The sequence below is a fragment of the Boleophthalmus pectinirostris genome, unplaced genomic scaffold, assembly GCF_026225935.1.
Source record: "Boleophthalmus pectinirostris isolate CB_2022bp ecotype Guang Dong unplaced genomic scaffold, ASM2622593v1 HiC_scaffold_9, whole genome shotgun sequence".
NCBI lineage: Eukaryota > Metazoa > Chordata > Actinopteri > Gobiiformes > Gobiidae > Boleophthalmus > Boleophthalmus pectinirostris.
The window spans coordinates 39,376,629-39,392,408 of NW_026571541.1; the positions used below are offsets into that span (position 1 = coordinate 39,376,629).

Here is a 15,780-nt window from a genome sequence, read left to right on the forward strand (position 1 = left end):
CACAGAGTGTCCAGCAGAGGGCGCCATGTGAACAAACCCAACACACGAGCCTCTGTGTCACAGCTCTCTCTCTCTCTCTCTCTCTCTCTCTCTCTCTCTCTCTCTCTCTCTCTCTCTCTCTCTCTCTCTCTCTCTCTCTCTCTCTCTCTCTCTCTCTCCTCTCTCTCTCTCTCTCTCTCTCTCTCTCTCTCTCTCTCTCTCTCTCTCTCCTCTCTCTCTCTCTCTCTCTCTCTCTCTCTCTCTCTCTCTCTCTCTCTCTCTCTCTCTCTCTCTCTCTCTCCTCTCTCTCTCTCTCTCTCTCTCTCTCTCTCTCTCTCTCTCTCTCTCTCTCTCTCTCTCTCTCTCTCTCTCTCTCTCTCTCTCTCTCTCTCTCTCTCTCTCTCTCTCTCTCTCTCTCTCTCTCTCTCTCTCTCTCTCTCTCTCTCTCTCTCTCTCTCTCTCTCTCTCTCTCTCTCTCTCTCTCTCTCTCTCTCTCTCTCTCTCTCTCTCTCTCTCTCTCTCTCTCTCTCTCTCTCTCTCTCTCTCTCTCTCTCTCTCTCTCTCTCTCTCTCTCTCTCTCTCTCTCTCTCTCTCTCTCTCTCTCTCTCTCTCTCTCTCTCTCTCTCTCTCTCTCTCTCTCTCTCTCTCTCTCTCCCTCTCTCTCTCTCTCTCTCTCTCTCTCTCTCTCTCTCTCTCTCTCTCTCTCTCCTCTCTCTCTCTCTCTCTCTCTCTCTCTCTCTCTCTCTCTCTCTCTCTCTCTCTCTCTCTCTCTCTCTCTCTCTCTCTCTCTCTCTCTCTCTCTCTCTCTCTCTCTCTCTCTCTCTCTCTCTCTCTCTCCTCTCTCTCTCTCTCTCTCTCTCTCTCTCTCTCTCTCTCTCTCTCTCTCTCTCTCTCTCTCTCTCTCTCTCTCTCTCTCTCTCTCTCTCTCTCTCTCTCTCTCTCTCTCTCTCTCTCTCTCTCTCTCATCTCTTCATTCATCCGTGAGTTTCTCTTTTCTTCGTCCTTTTCTCAGTCTAAACCAGACCCGGTCTAGCGCTGGTCTCTGGACTTGGTCTCTGTACCTGGTCTGGACCTGGTCTGGACCTGGACTCGGGTCTCGGGGTCTCGGTCCGGACTCGCTCTTCAGACTTTAGACCTGGTTTTTGGACCTAAACTGGATCTTTTTGCGTCTGCATCTTTTTGAATTATTGAAAGAGAAGAAGAAGCAGCAGCAGCTGTCAGACTCCATTTACCACGATGCACTGGGCCAGAACTAAACCAGGACTAGACCGGGACTAGACCAGGACTAGACCGAGATTAGACCGGGACTACAGCGGGATTAAACCGGGACTAGACCGAGACTAGACCGGGACTACAGCAGGACTATAGCAGGACTAAACTGGGACTAAACCAGGACCAAAACAGGAGTAAAAGAGGACTAGACCAGGACTACAGAGGGACTAAACTAGAACTAAACCGGAACTAAACCGGGACTAAACCAGGACTAAACCAGGACTAAACCAGGACTAAACCAGGTCTAAGCCGGGACTTGGAGCGTTCATTTGTATTTGATCTCTATTTTTATTTGAGTGTTTTTACCTGGAGTGTCTCTGATTGGCTGAGCAGAGGTCATGTGACTCTGGGGGACATTCTCATTGGTGGATTTTAAACACAGGAAACACAAAAATGGGCGATGCTGGAGCCTGGATCTGATTGGCTGACGCTCTGCTTGTCTGGGAGCCTCTGATTGGCCGTTGCCATGGACGACGCGCGTCATTGGTCCTGATAAAGCGCGGCCTCCGATTGGCCGAGCCCGTTGCCATGGCGGCGGCGATAGCGAGCTCTCTGATTCGTCAGAAACGAGCGGCGCGGGAAACCAACCCCGACCGAAAAACGCCAAACAAACCGCGCTCGAGCCCGACCAAAGAGCGGCGCCGCCTGTGCCCGCGCCACATCCTCAGCCTCTGCGCCAAAGTCCGACTGTGCCAACGCAAGACACGCCCCCCGACACGCAGCGGCGCAGGTGAGGGGCGGGACGCGCAGGTGAGGGGCGGGACATGGCGCAGGTGAGGGCGGGACGCGCAGGTGAGGGGCGGGACATGTCGCAGGTGAGGGCGGGACATGTCGGAGGTGAGGGCGGGACATGTCGCAGGTGAGGGGCGGGACACACAGGTGTGGACGACAGGTGAGACATGGGCGTAGCAGGTGAAGGAGGACAGGTGTGAGACTTGGCAGGTGACTTGGCCCCGCCCCTGAGCTCTGATTGGACAGACCTGGAGTGCGTTACTCGTGGGCACAGGGGCAGTAGGTGGAGTGTGTTGCTCGTGGGCACAGGGGCAGGTGGAGTGTGTTGCTCGTGGGCACAGGGGCAGTAGGTGGAGTGTGTTGCTCGTGGGCACAGGGGCAGGTGGAGTGTGCTGGGGCACAGGGCAGTAGGTGTGTGTTGCTCGTGGGCACAGGGGCAGGTGGAGTGTGTTGCTCGTGGGCAGGGGCAGGGTGGAGTGTGACAGGGCAGTGGTGAGTGTGTTGCTCGTGGGCACAGGGGCAGCAGGTGGAGTGTGTTGCTCGTGGGCACAGGGGCAGCAGGTGGGTCGGGGATTGAACCGTCGCTCTGCAGGACTCAGGTGTTTTCAGACTGTGTCCCTCAGGAGTCTATTTCTGCTGCAGGGAAAACTGTGTCAGGAATCTAACTACAGACCACAGAGCAGAACCAGGACCAGGACTAAACCAGGACCAGACCAGAACCAGACCAGGACTAAAACAGGACTAAAACAGGACTAGACCAGGACTAAACCAGAACCAGGACCAGGACTAAACCAGGACCAGCCCAGGACTAAACCAGAACCAGGACCAGGACTAAACCAGAACCAGGACCAGGACTAAACCAGGACCAGACCAGGACTAAACCAGAACCAGGACCAGGACTAAACCAGAACCAGACCAGGACTAAAACAGGACGAAAACATGACTAAACCAGGACTAAACCAAGACTAAAACAGGACTAAATCAGGACTAAAACAGGACTAGACCAGGACTTAAACAGGACTAGACCGGGACTAAATCAGGACCAGACCAGGACTAAAACAGGACAAGACCAGATGAATCTCCCGTTGCTGCGGTTACAGGCTCCGCCCGCGAGTCTCATAGCGACACAAGAGCCAATCAGGATGGAGGAGGTTAAACGTCCCGCCCCCTTCTCGCCCGAGAGCGGGCGGGAACGCAGCAGCTGTCAATCAAACCTGCGGCTGCTAACGCCTGCGAGTCGCAGGTCGCTAACTGTAGCACCGAGTCCGACTTCGACCCGAGTTTCACTTTAAAAACAGTTCAGACCAGAAAGACCCGACTGACCTGAGCTCCGACCGGCGACAGGACCTGAGCTTTAAACACGACCGTCTGAACAACAAAACAGTCACGAGCTAGCGTTAGCATTAACGTTAGCATTAGCATTAGCGTTAACTTTAGCATTAGCATTAGCGTTAGCATTACCGTTAGCATTAGCTCACAGTTTCTCGGTTTGTCAATTTTTTTTTTCGTAAACAGGTGGGGAAATGAAAACGCGCTCTTTAAATCTGCACTGTGGAACTTTTTCTTTCGTTTGTTGCCTGTTTCTACGGAGACGTCGCCGCTCTGTCCGGAATGTTCCGCGGTGTGACATTAAACATCTCCACTTTAAGTTTATTCAATCACAGGTGTTTTTTTTTTTTTAGCTCAAAAATACATAAAAAAAACAGACTCCTCTCCACAGATCTGACCTGGAACTGTCCTGGTTTGGTCTCCATGACGACAGAAAGGTTTAATGTCACACTGCGGAACATTCCAGACAAAACAACAACAACATCTCCACGGAGACAAACAAAGAATAGTTCCATTTCGCAACGTTAAATTACTTCAGGATTTTATTTTATTTTTTTTTTAGCTTTGATCCGATCTTGAAAGTTTCTTGTGAAGCTGCTGAAGATTGGACCGTAGAGGCGTGTGTAGGACCCCCCCGGTGTGACGCTCTGTATGTGTGTGTGTGTGTGTGTGTTTCAGGGGAGCAGTTAAAGGGGATCGTGACTCGTCTGTTCTCGGAGCAGGGCTTCTACCTCCAGATGCTCTCGGACGGAGCCATCAGCGGCTGCAAGGACGAGAACAGCGACCACAGTGAGGCCCTGAACGCACCACGAACACAACACCAGGCCCTGAACGCACCACGGACACAACACCAGGCCCTGAACGCACCATCAGGCCCTGAACGCACCACGGACACAACACCAGGCCCTGAACGCACCACGGACACAACACCAGGCCCTGAACGCACCACGGACACAACACCAGGCCCTGAACGCACCATCAGGCCCTGAACGCACCACGGACACAACACGAGACCCTGAACGCACCACGGACACAACACGAGACCCTGAACGCACCACAAACACAACACGAACAACACATGGGCCCTGAACGCACCACGAACACAACACAGGCCCACATGAACGCACACCACGAACACAACACCAGGCCCTGAAACGCCCTGAACGCACCACAGAACACAACACACCAGGCCCTGAACGCACCATGAACACAACACGAACAACACCAGGCCCTGAACGCACCACAAACACAACATGAGGCCCTGAACACCAGTGGTCAAACAGATGGAGTTGGGTTCAGGCTCTGTGCTCGTTTGGTGTTTGTTGATGTTCTTGTGTGTTTGTTGATGTTCTCGTGTGTTTGTTGATGTTCTCGTGTGTTTGTGTGTGTTGTGTGTGTGTGTGTTCTGTTGTGTTTGTTGTGTTTTCTCGTGTGTTTCTTGATGTTCTTGTGTGTTTGTTGTTGATGTTCTTGTGTGTTTGTTGATGTTCTCGTGTGTTTGTTGTGTTTGTTTGTTCTCGTGTGTTTTGATGTTCTCGTGTGTTTGTTGATGTTCTCGTGTGTTGTTGTGTGTGTTGTGTGTTCGTGTGTTCTCGTGTGTTTGTTGATGTTCTCGTGTGTTTGTTGTTGATGTTCTCGTGTGTGTTGTGTTGTCGTGTGTTTGTTTCTCGTGTGTTTGTTGTTGATGTTCTCGTGTGTTTGTTGATGTTCTCTCGTGTTTTGTTGATTGTGTTTTTGTGTGTTTGTTGATGTTCTCGTGTGTTTTGTTTGATGTTCTCGTGTGTTTGTTGTGTGTTCTCGTGTGTTTGATGTTCTCGTGTGTTTGTTGTGATGTTCTCGTGTGTTGTTTGATGTTCTCGTGTTTGTTTGTTCTCGATGTTCTCGTGTGATGTTCTCGTGTTTGTTGATTTCTCGTGTGTTTGTTGTTGTTCTCGTGTGTTTGATTGTGTCGTGTGTTTGTGTGATGTTGTTGTTGTTGTTGTGTTTTGTTGTTTGATGTTTCGTGTGTTTGTTGATGTTCTCGTGTGTTTGTTGTTGATGTTCTCGTGTGTTTGTTGATGTTCTCGTGTGTTTGTTGATGTTCTCGTGTGTTTGTTGTTGATGTTCTCGTGTGTTTGTTGTTGATGTTCTCGTGTGTTTGTTGTTGATGTTCTCGTGTGTTTGTTGTTGATGTTCTCGTGTGTTTGTTGTTGATGTTCTCGTGTGTTTGTTGATGTTCTCGTGTGTTTGTTGATGTGTCTCGTGTTTGTTGATGTTCTCGTGTGTTTGTGTTGTTTGATGTTCTCGTGTGTTTGTTGATGTTCTCGTGTGTTTGTTGTGTTTTCTCGTGTGTTTGTTGATGTTTCTCGTGTGTTTGTTGATGTTCTCGTGTGTTTTGTTTGTTGATGTTCTCGTGTGTTTGTTGATGTTTGTTTTTGATGTTCTCGTGTGTTTGTTGTTGATGTTCTCGTGTGTTTGTTTGATGTTCTCGTGTGTTGTTTGTTGATGTTCCTCGTGTGTTTGTTGATGTTCTCGTGTGTTGTTGTGTTCTGTGTGTTTGTTGATGTTCTCGTGTGTTTGTTGATGTTCTCGTGTGTTTGTTGATGTTCTCGTGTGTTTGTTGATGTTCTCGTGTGTTTGTTTGATGTTCTGTGTGTTTTCTCGTGTGTTTGTTGATGTTCTCGTGTGTTTGTTGATGTTCTCATGTTCTCTCGTGTGTTTGTTGATGTTCTCGTGTGTTTGTTGATGTTCTCGTGTGTTTGTTGATGTTCTCGTGTGTCTCGTGTGTTTGTTGATGTTCTCGTGTGTTTGTTGTTTGATGTTCTCGTGTGTTTGTTGAGTTCTCGTGTGTTGTTGTTGATGTTCTCGTGTGTGTTTGTTGATGTTTCTCGTGTGTTTGTTGTTATGTTCTCGTGTGTTTGTTGATGTTCTCGTGTGTTTTGTTGATGTTCTGTGTTTTGTTGATGTGTGTTTTGTTGTGTTGATGTTCTCGTGTGTTTGTTGATGTTTGATGTTCTCGTGTGTTTTGTGTTTCTCGTGTGTTTGTGATGTTCTCGTGTGTTTGTTGTTGATGTTCTCGTGTGTTGTTGATGTTCTCGTGTGTTTGTTGATGTTCTCGTGTGTTTGTTGTTGTTTTTGATCTCGTGTGTTTGTTGATGTTCTCGTGTGTTTGTTGATGTTCTCGTGTGTGTTTGTTGATGTTCTCGTGTGTTTGTTGATGTTCTCGTGTGTTGATGTTCTCGTGTGTTTGTTATGTGTGATGTTCTCTGTGTGTTTGTTGTGTGATGTTGTCGTGTGTTTGTTGTTGATGTTGTTCGTGTGTTTGTTGTTGATGTTCTCGTGTGTTTGTTGTTGATGTTCTCGTGTTTGTTTGTTGATGTCTCGTGTGTTTGTTGATGTTCTCGTGTGTTTGTTGATGTTCTCTGTGTTTGTGATGTTCTCGTGTGTTGCGAGTGTTGTGTTCGTTGTTCATGTTCTCGTCTGTGTTTGTTGTTAGTGTTTCTTTAGTTGTGTTTTACGTTGTGTTTTCTCGTTTGTTTTTTTTTTCGTTGTGTTTCTGTGTGGGAACTTTGTTGTTATGTTCTGTTCGTGTGATTTGTTCTCGTGATGTTCTCGTGTTTGTTTGTTTAATGTCACACTGCGGAACATTCCAGACAAAACAACAACAACATCTCCACGGAGACAAACAAAGAATAGTTCCATTTCGCAACGTTAAATTACTTCAGGATTTTTTTATTTTTTTTTTGAGCTTTGACCGATCTTGAAAGTGTCTTGTGAAGCTGCTGAAGATTGGACCGTAGAGGCGTGTGTAGGACCCCCGGTGTGACGCTCTGTATTGTGTGTTGTGTGTGTTTCAGGGGAGCAGTTAAAGGGCGTGACTCGTCTGTTCTCGGAGCAGGGCTTCTACCTCCAGATGCTCTCGGACGGAGCCATCAGTGCCAAGTGATGAACGCACCACGACCAACACCAAGGCCCTGAACGCACCACGAACACAACACCAGGCCCTGAACGCACCACGCAGGCCCTGAACGCACCACGGGCCCTGAACGCACCACGGACACAACACCAGGCCCTGAACGCACCACCTTGAACGCCAAACAACACAGGCCCTGAACGCACACTGAACATCAGGCCCTGAACGCACCACGAACACAACACCACCCTGAACGCACTGTGAACGCACCACGAACACAACACCAGGCCCTTGAACGCACCACGACACAACACAGGCCCTGAACGCACCACGCACCACACGGCCCTGAACGTGAACGCACCATCAGGCCCTGAACGCACCACGGACACAACACCAGGCCCTGAACGCACCACGAACACTGAACGCACCACGCACAACTGAACACCTTGAACGGACACAACACGAACACGGCCCTGAACGCACCATTGATGAACGCACCACGGAACACAACACCAGGCCCTGAACGCACCATGAACGCACCAGGACACACACCAGGCCCTGAACGCACCACGAACATTGAACGCACCATGTGTCACACACACAGAACAACACCAGCCCTGAACACACCACAAACACACACAGGCCTGAACACCATGTTGGTGTTCAGGTCTCTCGTGTGTTTGTTGATGTTCTCGTGTGTTTGTTGTTGATGTTCTCGTGTGTTTGTTGATGTTCTCGTGTGTTTGTTGTTGATGTTCTCGTGTGTTTGTTGATGTTCTCGTGTGTTTGTTGTTGTGTGTCTCGTGTGTTTGTTGATGTTCTCTCGTGTGTTTGTTGATGTTCTCGTGTGTTTGTTGTTTCTCGTGTGTTTGTTGTGTTCTCATGTTCTCGTGTGTTTGTTGATGTTCTCGTGTGTGTTTGTTGATGTTCTCGTGTGTTTGTTTGTTCTCGTGTGTTTGTTGATGTTCTCGTGTGTTTGTTGTTATGTTCTCGTGTGCTCGTGTGTTTGTTGATGTTCTGTGTTCTCGTGTGTTTGTTGTTGTTGTTGATGTTCTTGTTTGTGTTGTTTGTTGATGTTCTCGTGTGTTTGTTGATGTTCTCGTGTGTTTGTTGATGTTCTCGTGTGTTTGTTGATGTTCTCGTGTGTTTGTTGTTGATGTTCTCGTGTGTTTGTTGATGTTCTCGTGTGTTTGTTGATGTTCTCGTGTGTTTGTTGATGTTCTCGTGTGTTTGTTGATGTTCTCGTGTGTTTGTTGTGATGTTCTCGTATGTTCTCGTGTGTTTGTTGATGTTCTCGTGTGTTTGTTGTGTTCTCGTGTGTTGTTGATGTTCTCGTGTGTTTGTTGATGTTCTCGTGTGTTTGTTGTGTGTTGTGTGTTTGATGTTCTCGTGTGTTTGTTGATGTTCTCGTGTGTTTGTGTATGTTCTCGTGTGTTTGTTGTTGTGATGTTCTCGTGTGTTTTGTTGTTGATGTTCTCGTGTGTTTGTTGATGTTGTGTGTTGATGTTCTCGTGTGTTTTGTTGTGTTTCTCGTGTGTTGATGTTCTCGTGTGTTTGTTGTTGATGTTCTCGTGTGTTTGTTGATGTTCTCGTGTGTTTTGTTGATGTTCTCGTGTGTTTGTTGATGTTCATGTTCTCGTGTGTTTGTTGATGTTATGTTCTCGTGTGTTTGTTGATGTTCTCGTGTGTTTGTTGATGTTCTCGTGTGTTTGTTGATGTTCTCGTGTGTTTGTTGTTGATGTTCTCGTGTGTTTGTTGATGTTCTCGTGTGTTTGTTGTTGATGTTCTCGTGTGTTTGTTGTTGATGTTCTCGTGTGTTTGTTGTTGATGTTCTCGTGTGTTTGTTGTTGATGTTCTCGTGTGTTTGTTGATGTTCTCGTGTGTTTGTTGATGTTCTCGTGTGTTTGTTGTTGATGTTCTCGTGTGTTTGTTGATGTTCTCGTGTGTTTGTTGTTGATGTTCTCGTGTGTTTGTTGATGTTCTCGTGTGTTTGTTGATGTTCTCGTGTGTTTGTTGATGTTCTCGTGTCTCGTGTGTTTGTTGTTGATGTTCTCGTGTGTTTGTTGATGTTCTCGTGTGTTTGTTGATGTTCTCGTGTGTTTGTTGATGTTCTCGTGTGTTTGTTGATGTTCTCGTGTGTTTGTTGATGTTCTCGTGTGTTTGTTGATGTTCTCGTGTGTTTGTTGATGTTCTCGTGTGTTTGTTGATGTTCTCGTGTGTTTGTTGATGTTCTCGTGTGTTTGTTGTTGATGTTCTCGTGTGTTTGTTGTTGATGTTCTCGTGTGTTTGTTGATGTTCTCGTGTGTTTGTTGATGTTCTCGTGTGTTTGTTGTGTGTATGTTCTCGTGTCTCGTGTGTTTGTTGCTCGTGTGTTTGTTGACGTGTGTTTGCTCTTTCAGCCCTGTTTAACCTGATCCCGGTGGGGCTGCGTGTGGTGGCGATTCAGGGCGTGAAGGCCGGACTCTACGTGGCCATGAACGCCGAGGGTTTCCTCTACACCTCCGTGAGACTTTTCACTGCGTTCTTCTTCTTTTATTCTTCTTTTTCTCTCTTGTTCTAACCTTGTTCCTCATCACAAACCTGCCTGAAGCTTTGAGAGTCCTGCAGGCATGTTTGAGTCATCTAGAGATCTCTCCCAGGTCCTATTCAAACCCTCAGTGTACGAGGCTCCGCCCACAAGCCCACGTCACCCATTCTCCCACACGATGATCAATACATTTTTTTATGTATTAATTTATTTATTGCTCCTGCTGTTGTTTCTTTGGCATCAATTTAAAGAAACAACAACAAATCTGACAAAAAACATAAATAAATATTTCAAACTTTATTTACCGTGAACGAAAAGGAAGAAGATAAATCTTATAAACCTGATCAAACCCAGAGAGAAAAAAAAAAAAAAACTTTAATAATCAAATCTCTCACACCAAAAAACAAACCAAGTCACCAAAGAGAATACGTGTCATTTGTTCATTTGTTTTTCAAAATAAAACCAAAAATAAGAAAATGAAAAATTTGTCTCCAAAACCAAAATGAAAAACAAAAAACAAATAATGATTCGATTTTTCAGTTTCCGATTTTGTGTTTAAATGAAAATGGGGAAAAATTTATGCATAATGGAATAAACCAGGACTGAACCAGGACTGAACCAGGACTGAACCAGGACTGAACCAGGACTGAAACCAGGACTAAACCAGTCTCAGTCCTGATCACACGACAGTCTACATAGACACACCTCTGGGCCCATCGACACTCAGTCCTGGTTTAGTCCTGGTTTAGTCCTGGTTTAGTCCTGGTTTAGTCCAGCATCGCAGTTTAAGGCACAGAAACGAGAAATGGCTGTTATCTGTTTTTTCCATTTTTGGTTTTGGAGACAAATAACAAATAAAGTAAATAAATTTTTATCTTGAAAAACGACTCAACGACACAAAACTGAACACAGCGACTGGACAAACCTGACGTTTGTGCAGGAGTTTCATTATTAGAAGGACGCACACTGGGATAGTGCTCTGAAGGGGGAGTGACTTAGCGTAGAGAGCAAAGGGAGGGGAGACTCTGAGCGACAAAAACTAAAGTGAAAAAAAAAACAAAAAACAAACAACAACATGTGAATCTGTTGTTTTGGGGCGAATAAAACATTTTCAGTCGCTCCTCTTGACCTCTGTGAGACCAGGTTGTGTTGTTGTGCTTTTGTGCAAAGACACTTTCCCTCTTCGCTCTTGTTTGTGAACTCGTCTCTAAAATAGAAGTGATAAAACGTCAGAGTCAAAACCTCCTGATTCTCACTTTATATTTCAGTCCAAAGTCACAGGAACTGTCCCAAAATTAGACCGAACGCTCTCAGGTTACAACAGGAACTTTAAAAAGACTCAAGTTTAGTCCTGGTTTAGTCCTGGTTCAGTCCTGGTTTAGTCCTGGTTCAGTCCTGGTTCAGTCCTGGTTTAGTCCTGGTTTAGTCCTGGTTCAGTCTTGTTTAACCCTGGATCAAACCTGTGACCTTCTGGTTGGTGTGCGGCTCTGAGCGTCTGATCCTGTCACATAAATATCTGAAATGGAGAAGCTCGTCTCTCACTTCCTGTTCCCAAATATGGGCAGATCACTTTACCTTATTTGGATCTTTTCCTCCTTTGGTCCAAAGTCGAGTCCCGAGTCCCGAGTCCCGAGTCCAGACCCAAAACCAGGACCAAACCTGGACTCCAGTCAGACCAGAGTCTCATCACTTTGAGTTCTTATGTGCCACGTTTACATGAGAAATTTAATTCAGAATAAAAACTAATTAGATTCAGAATTAAAAAAAAATTCAATTCAGAGTAAAAATAAAATAAATAATTTAATTCAGAATAAAAATACATTTAATTGTGAATAAAAATAAATTAAATTCTGAATAAAAAAATATTTAATTCAGAATAAAAATACATTTAATTCAGATAAAAAAAATTTAAAAAAAGAATTTAATGCTGAATAAAAATAATTAAATTAAAAATAAAAATAAATGTAATTTGTTTCTGTCTGTCTCTCCTCTGATTGGTCGTCTCTGTCTCTCCTCTGATTGGTCGTCTCTGTCTCTCCTGATTGGTCGTCTGTCTCTCCTCTGATTGGTCGTCTCTGTCTCTCCTCTGATTGGTCGTCTCTGTCTCTCCTCTGATTGGTCGTCTCTGTCTCTCCTCTGATTGGTCGTCTCCGTCTCTCCTCTGATTGGTCGTCTCTGTCTCTCCTCTGATTGGTCGTCTCTGTCTCTCCTCTGATTGGTCTCTCGTCTCTCCTCTGATTGGTCTCTCGTCTCTCTGATTGGTCGTCTCGTCTCTCTCTGATTGGTCGTCTCTGTCTCTCCTCTGATTGGTCGTCTCTGTCTCTCCTCTGATTGGTCGTCCGTGTCTCCGTGTCTCCCCCTGCAGGACGTCTTCACTCCGGAGTGTAAGTTTAAAGAGTCGGTGTTTGAGAATTATTACGTGATCTACTCGTCGACGTTGTACCGGCAGCACGAGTCCGGACGCGCCTGGTTCCTCGGCCTCAACAAAGAAGGAACCATCATGAAAGGAAACCGCGTGAAGAAGACCAAAGCCTGCTCGCACTTCGTCCCCCGGCCCATCCAAGGTACGGCTCAGTCCACCTACGGCTCACACCACCTACGGCTCAAACCAACACATGACCCACACCATGTACGGCTCAAACCACGTACGGCTCAAACCAACACATGACCCACACCGTGTACGGCTCAAACCAAAGCACAACCCACACTGCGTACGGCTCAAATGCCACATACGGCTCAAATGCCATGTACAGTTCAAACCATGTACGACCCACACCATGTACGGCTCAAATATAAGGCACAACCCAGACCGCGTACGGCTCAAACCAACACATGACCCACACCACGTACGGCTCAAACCACCTACGGCTCAAACCAACACATGACCCACACCGTGTACGGCTCAAACCACGTACGGCTCAAACCAAAGCACAACCCACACTGCGTACGGCTCAAACCACCTACGGCTCAAACCAATGCACGACCCACACCACGTACGGCTCAAACCAACACATGACCCAGACCACGTACGGCTCAAACGGCACGTCCGACCCAGACCGGGTGTGGGTCACGTGTGGCTCTGCTCTTCGCTCGTGTTTGTGAACTCGTCTTAAAATAGAAATGATAAAACGTCAGAGTCAAAACCTCCTGATTCACTTTAGATTTTAGTCCAAAGTCACAGGAACTGGACCAGAATTAAACCCAACGCTCGCAGGAACTTTAAAAAGACTCAAGTTTAGACCTGGTTTAGTCCTGGTTTAGTCCTGGTTTAGTCTGGTTTAGTCCTGGTTTAGTCCTGGTTTAGACCTGGTTTAGATCTGGTTTAGTCCTGGTTTAGACCTGGTTTAGTCCTGGTTTAGTCCTGGTTTAGATCTGGTTTAGTCCTGGTTTAGATCTGGTTTAGTCCTGGTTTAGATCTGGTTTAGTCCTGGTTTAGTCCTGGTTTAGATCTGGTTTAGTCCTGGTTTAGTCCTGGTTTAGATCTGGTTTAGTCCTGGTTTAGATCTGGTTTAGTCCTGGTTTAGACCTGGTTTAGTCCTGGTTTAGTCCTGGTTTAGATCTGGTTTAGTCCTGGTTTAGTCCTGGTTTAGTCCTGGTTTAGTCCTGGTTTAGTCTGGTTTAGTCCTGGTTTAGTCCTGGTTTAGATCTGGTTTAGTCCTGGTTTAGATCTGGTTTAGTCTGGTTTAGTCCTGGTTTAGACCTGGTTAGTCCTGGTTTAGATCTGTTTAGTCCTGGTTTAGACCTGGTTTAGTCCTGGTTTAGTCCTGGTTTAGATCTGGTTTAGTCCTGGTTTAGACCTGGTTTAGTCCTGGTTTAGTCCTGGTTTAGATCTGGTTTAGTCCTGGTTTAGTCCTGGTTTAGTCCTGGTTTAGTCCTGGTTTAGATCTGGTTTAGTCCTGGTTTAGTCCTGGTTTAGATCTGGTTTAGTCCTGGTTTAGATCTGGTTTAGTCCTGGTTTAGTCTGGTTTAGATCTGGTTTAGTCCTGGTTTAGATCTGGTTTAGTCCTGGTTTAGTTTTAGTTTAGTCCTGGTTTAGTCCTGGTTTAGTCTGGTTTAGTCTGGTTTAGTCCTGGTTTAGTCTGGTTTAGTCCTGGTTTAGACCTGGTTTAGTCTGGTTTAGTCCTGGTTTAGATCTGGTTTAGTCCTGGTTTAGTTTTTAGTCCTGGTTTAGTTCTGGTTTTGTCTTTTATCCGTTTTTTTGTTTGTTTGTTTTTTCATTTAAACACAAAACCGAAAAATTTAAAAAAAAATCAATCATTATCAGTTTTTTCATTTCAGTTTCAGAGACAAATAACGAAGAAAAAATATGTTTTTTTATTTTTTTATTTTAAATTTTTGGTTTTATTTTGAAAAACAAATGAACGACTGGCACACAGATTGTTGCGACTCTTAACGCGGCGTTTTTCGGCGTTTTTCGTTTTTTCGGTGTTTTTCTTGGTTTTCATCGTTTCTCTGTTTGTCTTTGTCTCTTTCTTTTCTGCTCCTCACTTTTGACTTCGTGAATTCGCGTCGTTTCTGGACTCGAAGATGTTTTTTTTTCTCGGAGAAGCTTTGGTCCGAAAGTCGACAGGAAACGACCGTAACATTTGGTCGGTGTGTTTCTAACGACTGCGTGTGTCTGTGTCTCCTGCAGTTTGCATGTACAAGGAGCCGTCCCTGCACGAACTCGAGGAGAAGCTGCTGAAGTCGTCTCGCTCCCCGACCCTGAACAGCGGGCGCAGCATGAGGGCCATCGCCGCCCACCGAGAAGACGGGCGGAGCCTGAAGAGCGTCCGGAGCGACAGGAGCCAGGGAGAGCCGGAGCAGTCATAGCCACCTGACCAAACATCTGACCGACGAGGAGGAGGACGAGGAGGAGGAGGAGGAGAAGAGCCACCTGACCAAACATCTACAAAACATCTGAGCAGAAGGAGGCGGCCACGATCGTGAGGAGCCATCGTCACCGCAACAAAAGGAGACGAGGGGAGGAGGAGACCCACGAAACATCTGAGCACAAGGAGGAGCAACCGTCAAACTCACGGAGAACGAGAGGAACGAGAGGAACGAGAGGAACGAGAGGAACGAGACCAATCATCTAATCAGGAAGAAACACTGAGGATCGAACTGCCAACCTTCTGTTCTTCTGCTCCTCCTCCTCCTCTTCTTCTCGTCAGTTCTTCTGCTCCTCCTCTGATGATGTCATAACCAGGAGACACTTGTAAATGTAAACATGAATCTGAAGGTTTTGGATCTAAAGTTTTGGATCTAAAGTTTTGGATCTGAAGTTTTTGGATCTGAAGGTTTTGGATCTGAAGGTTTTGGATCTGAAGTTTTTGGATCTAAAGTTTTGGATCTAAAGTTTTGGATCTGAAGGTTTTGGATCTGTTTTGGATCTGAAGTTTTGGATCTGAAGGTTTTGGATCTGAAGTTTTTGGATCTAAAGTTTTGGATCTAAAGTTTTGGATCTAAAGTTTTGGATCTAAAGTTTTGGATCTAAAGTTTTGGATCTAAAGTTTTGGATCTGAAGGTTTTGGATCTGAAGGTTTTGGATCTGAAGTTTTTGGATCTGAAGGTTTTTGGATCTGAAGTTTTGGATCTGAAGGTTTTGGATCTAAAGTTTGGATCTGAAGTTTGGATCTGGTTGGATCTGAGGTTTTGGATCTGAAGGTTTTGGGTTTTGGATCTGAAGTTTTGGATCTGAAGTTTTGGATCTGAAGTTTTTGGATCTGAAGGTTTTGGATCTGAAGGTTTTGGATCTAAAGTTTTGGATCTGAAGGTTTTGGATCTGAAGGTTTTTGGATCTGAAGGTTTTGGATCTGAAGGTTTTGGATCTGAAGGTTTTGGATCTGAAGGTTTTTGGATCTGAAGGTTTTGGATCTGAAGGTTTTTGGATCTGAAGTTTTGGATCTGAAGGTTTTGGATCTGAAGGTTTTGGATCTGAAGGTTTTGGATCTGAGGTTTTGGATCTGAAGGTTTTGGATCTGAAGGTTTTTGGATCTGAAGGTTTTGGATCTGAAGGTTTTGGATCTGAAGGTTTTGGATCTGAAGGTTTTGGATCTGAAGGTTTTGG

At 45.8% G+C, this 15,780-nt stretch overlaps 1 protein-coding gene across 5 annotated transcripts; it reads left to right on the forward strand.

Annotated features, from left to right (window-relative positions):
• Positions 1-1,779: 1,779 nt before the first annotated feature.
• LOC110174765 (fibroblast growth factor 12-like) lies at positions 1,780-14,934 on the forward strand. Of its 5 annotated transcripts, XM_055166628.1 has the most exons (6): positions 1,780-1,981; positions 3,991-4,101; positions 9,604-9,707; positions 12,097-12,295; positions 14,365-14,465; positions 14,772-14,934. In XM_055166628.1, exons 1-6 carry the CDS (start codon positions 1,780-1,782, stop codon positions 14,913-14,915), a joined length of 861 nt encoding a protein of 286 aa, XP_055022603.1. In that variant the 3' UTR covers positions 14,916-14,934. The 5 variants fall into 5 exon arrangements, with proteins under 5 accessions (XP_055022603.1, XP_055022604.1, XP_055022605.1 ...); XM_055166629.1 differs by lacking the exon at positions 14,772-14,934 and having other exon boundaries at positions 14,365-14,593; XM_055166630.1 differs by lacking the exon at positions 14,772-14,934 and having other exon boundaries at positions 1,780-1,975; positions 14,365-14,593.
• Positions 14,935-15,780: the final 846 nt, after the last annotated feature.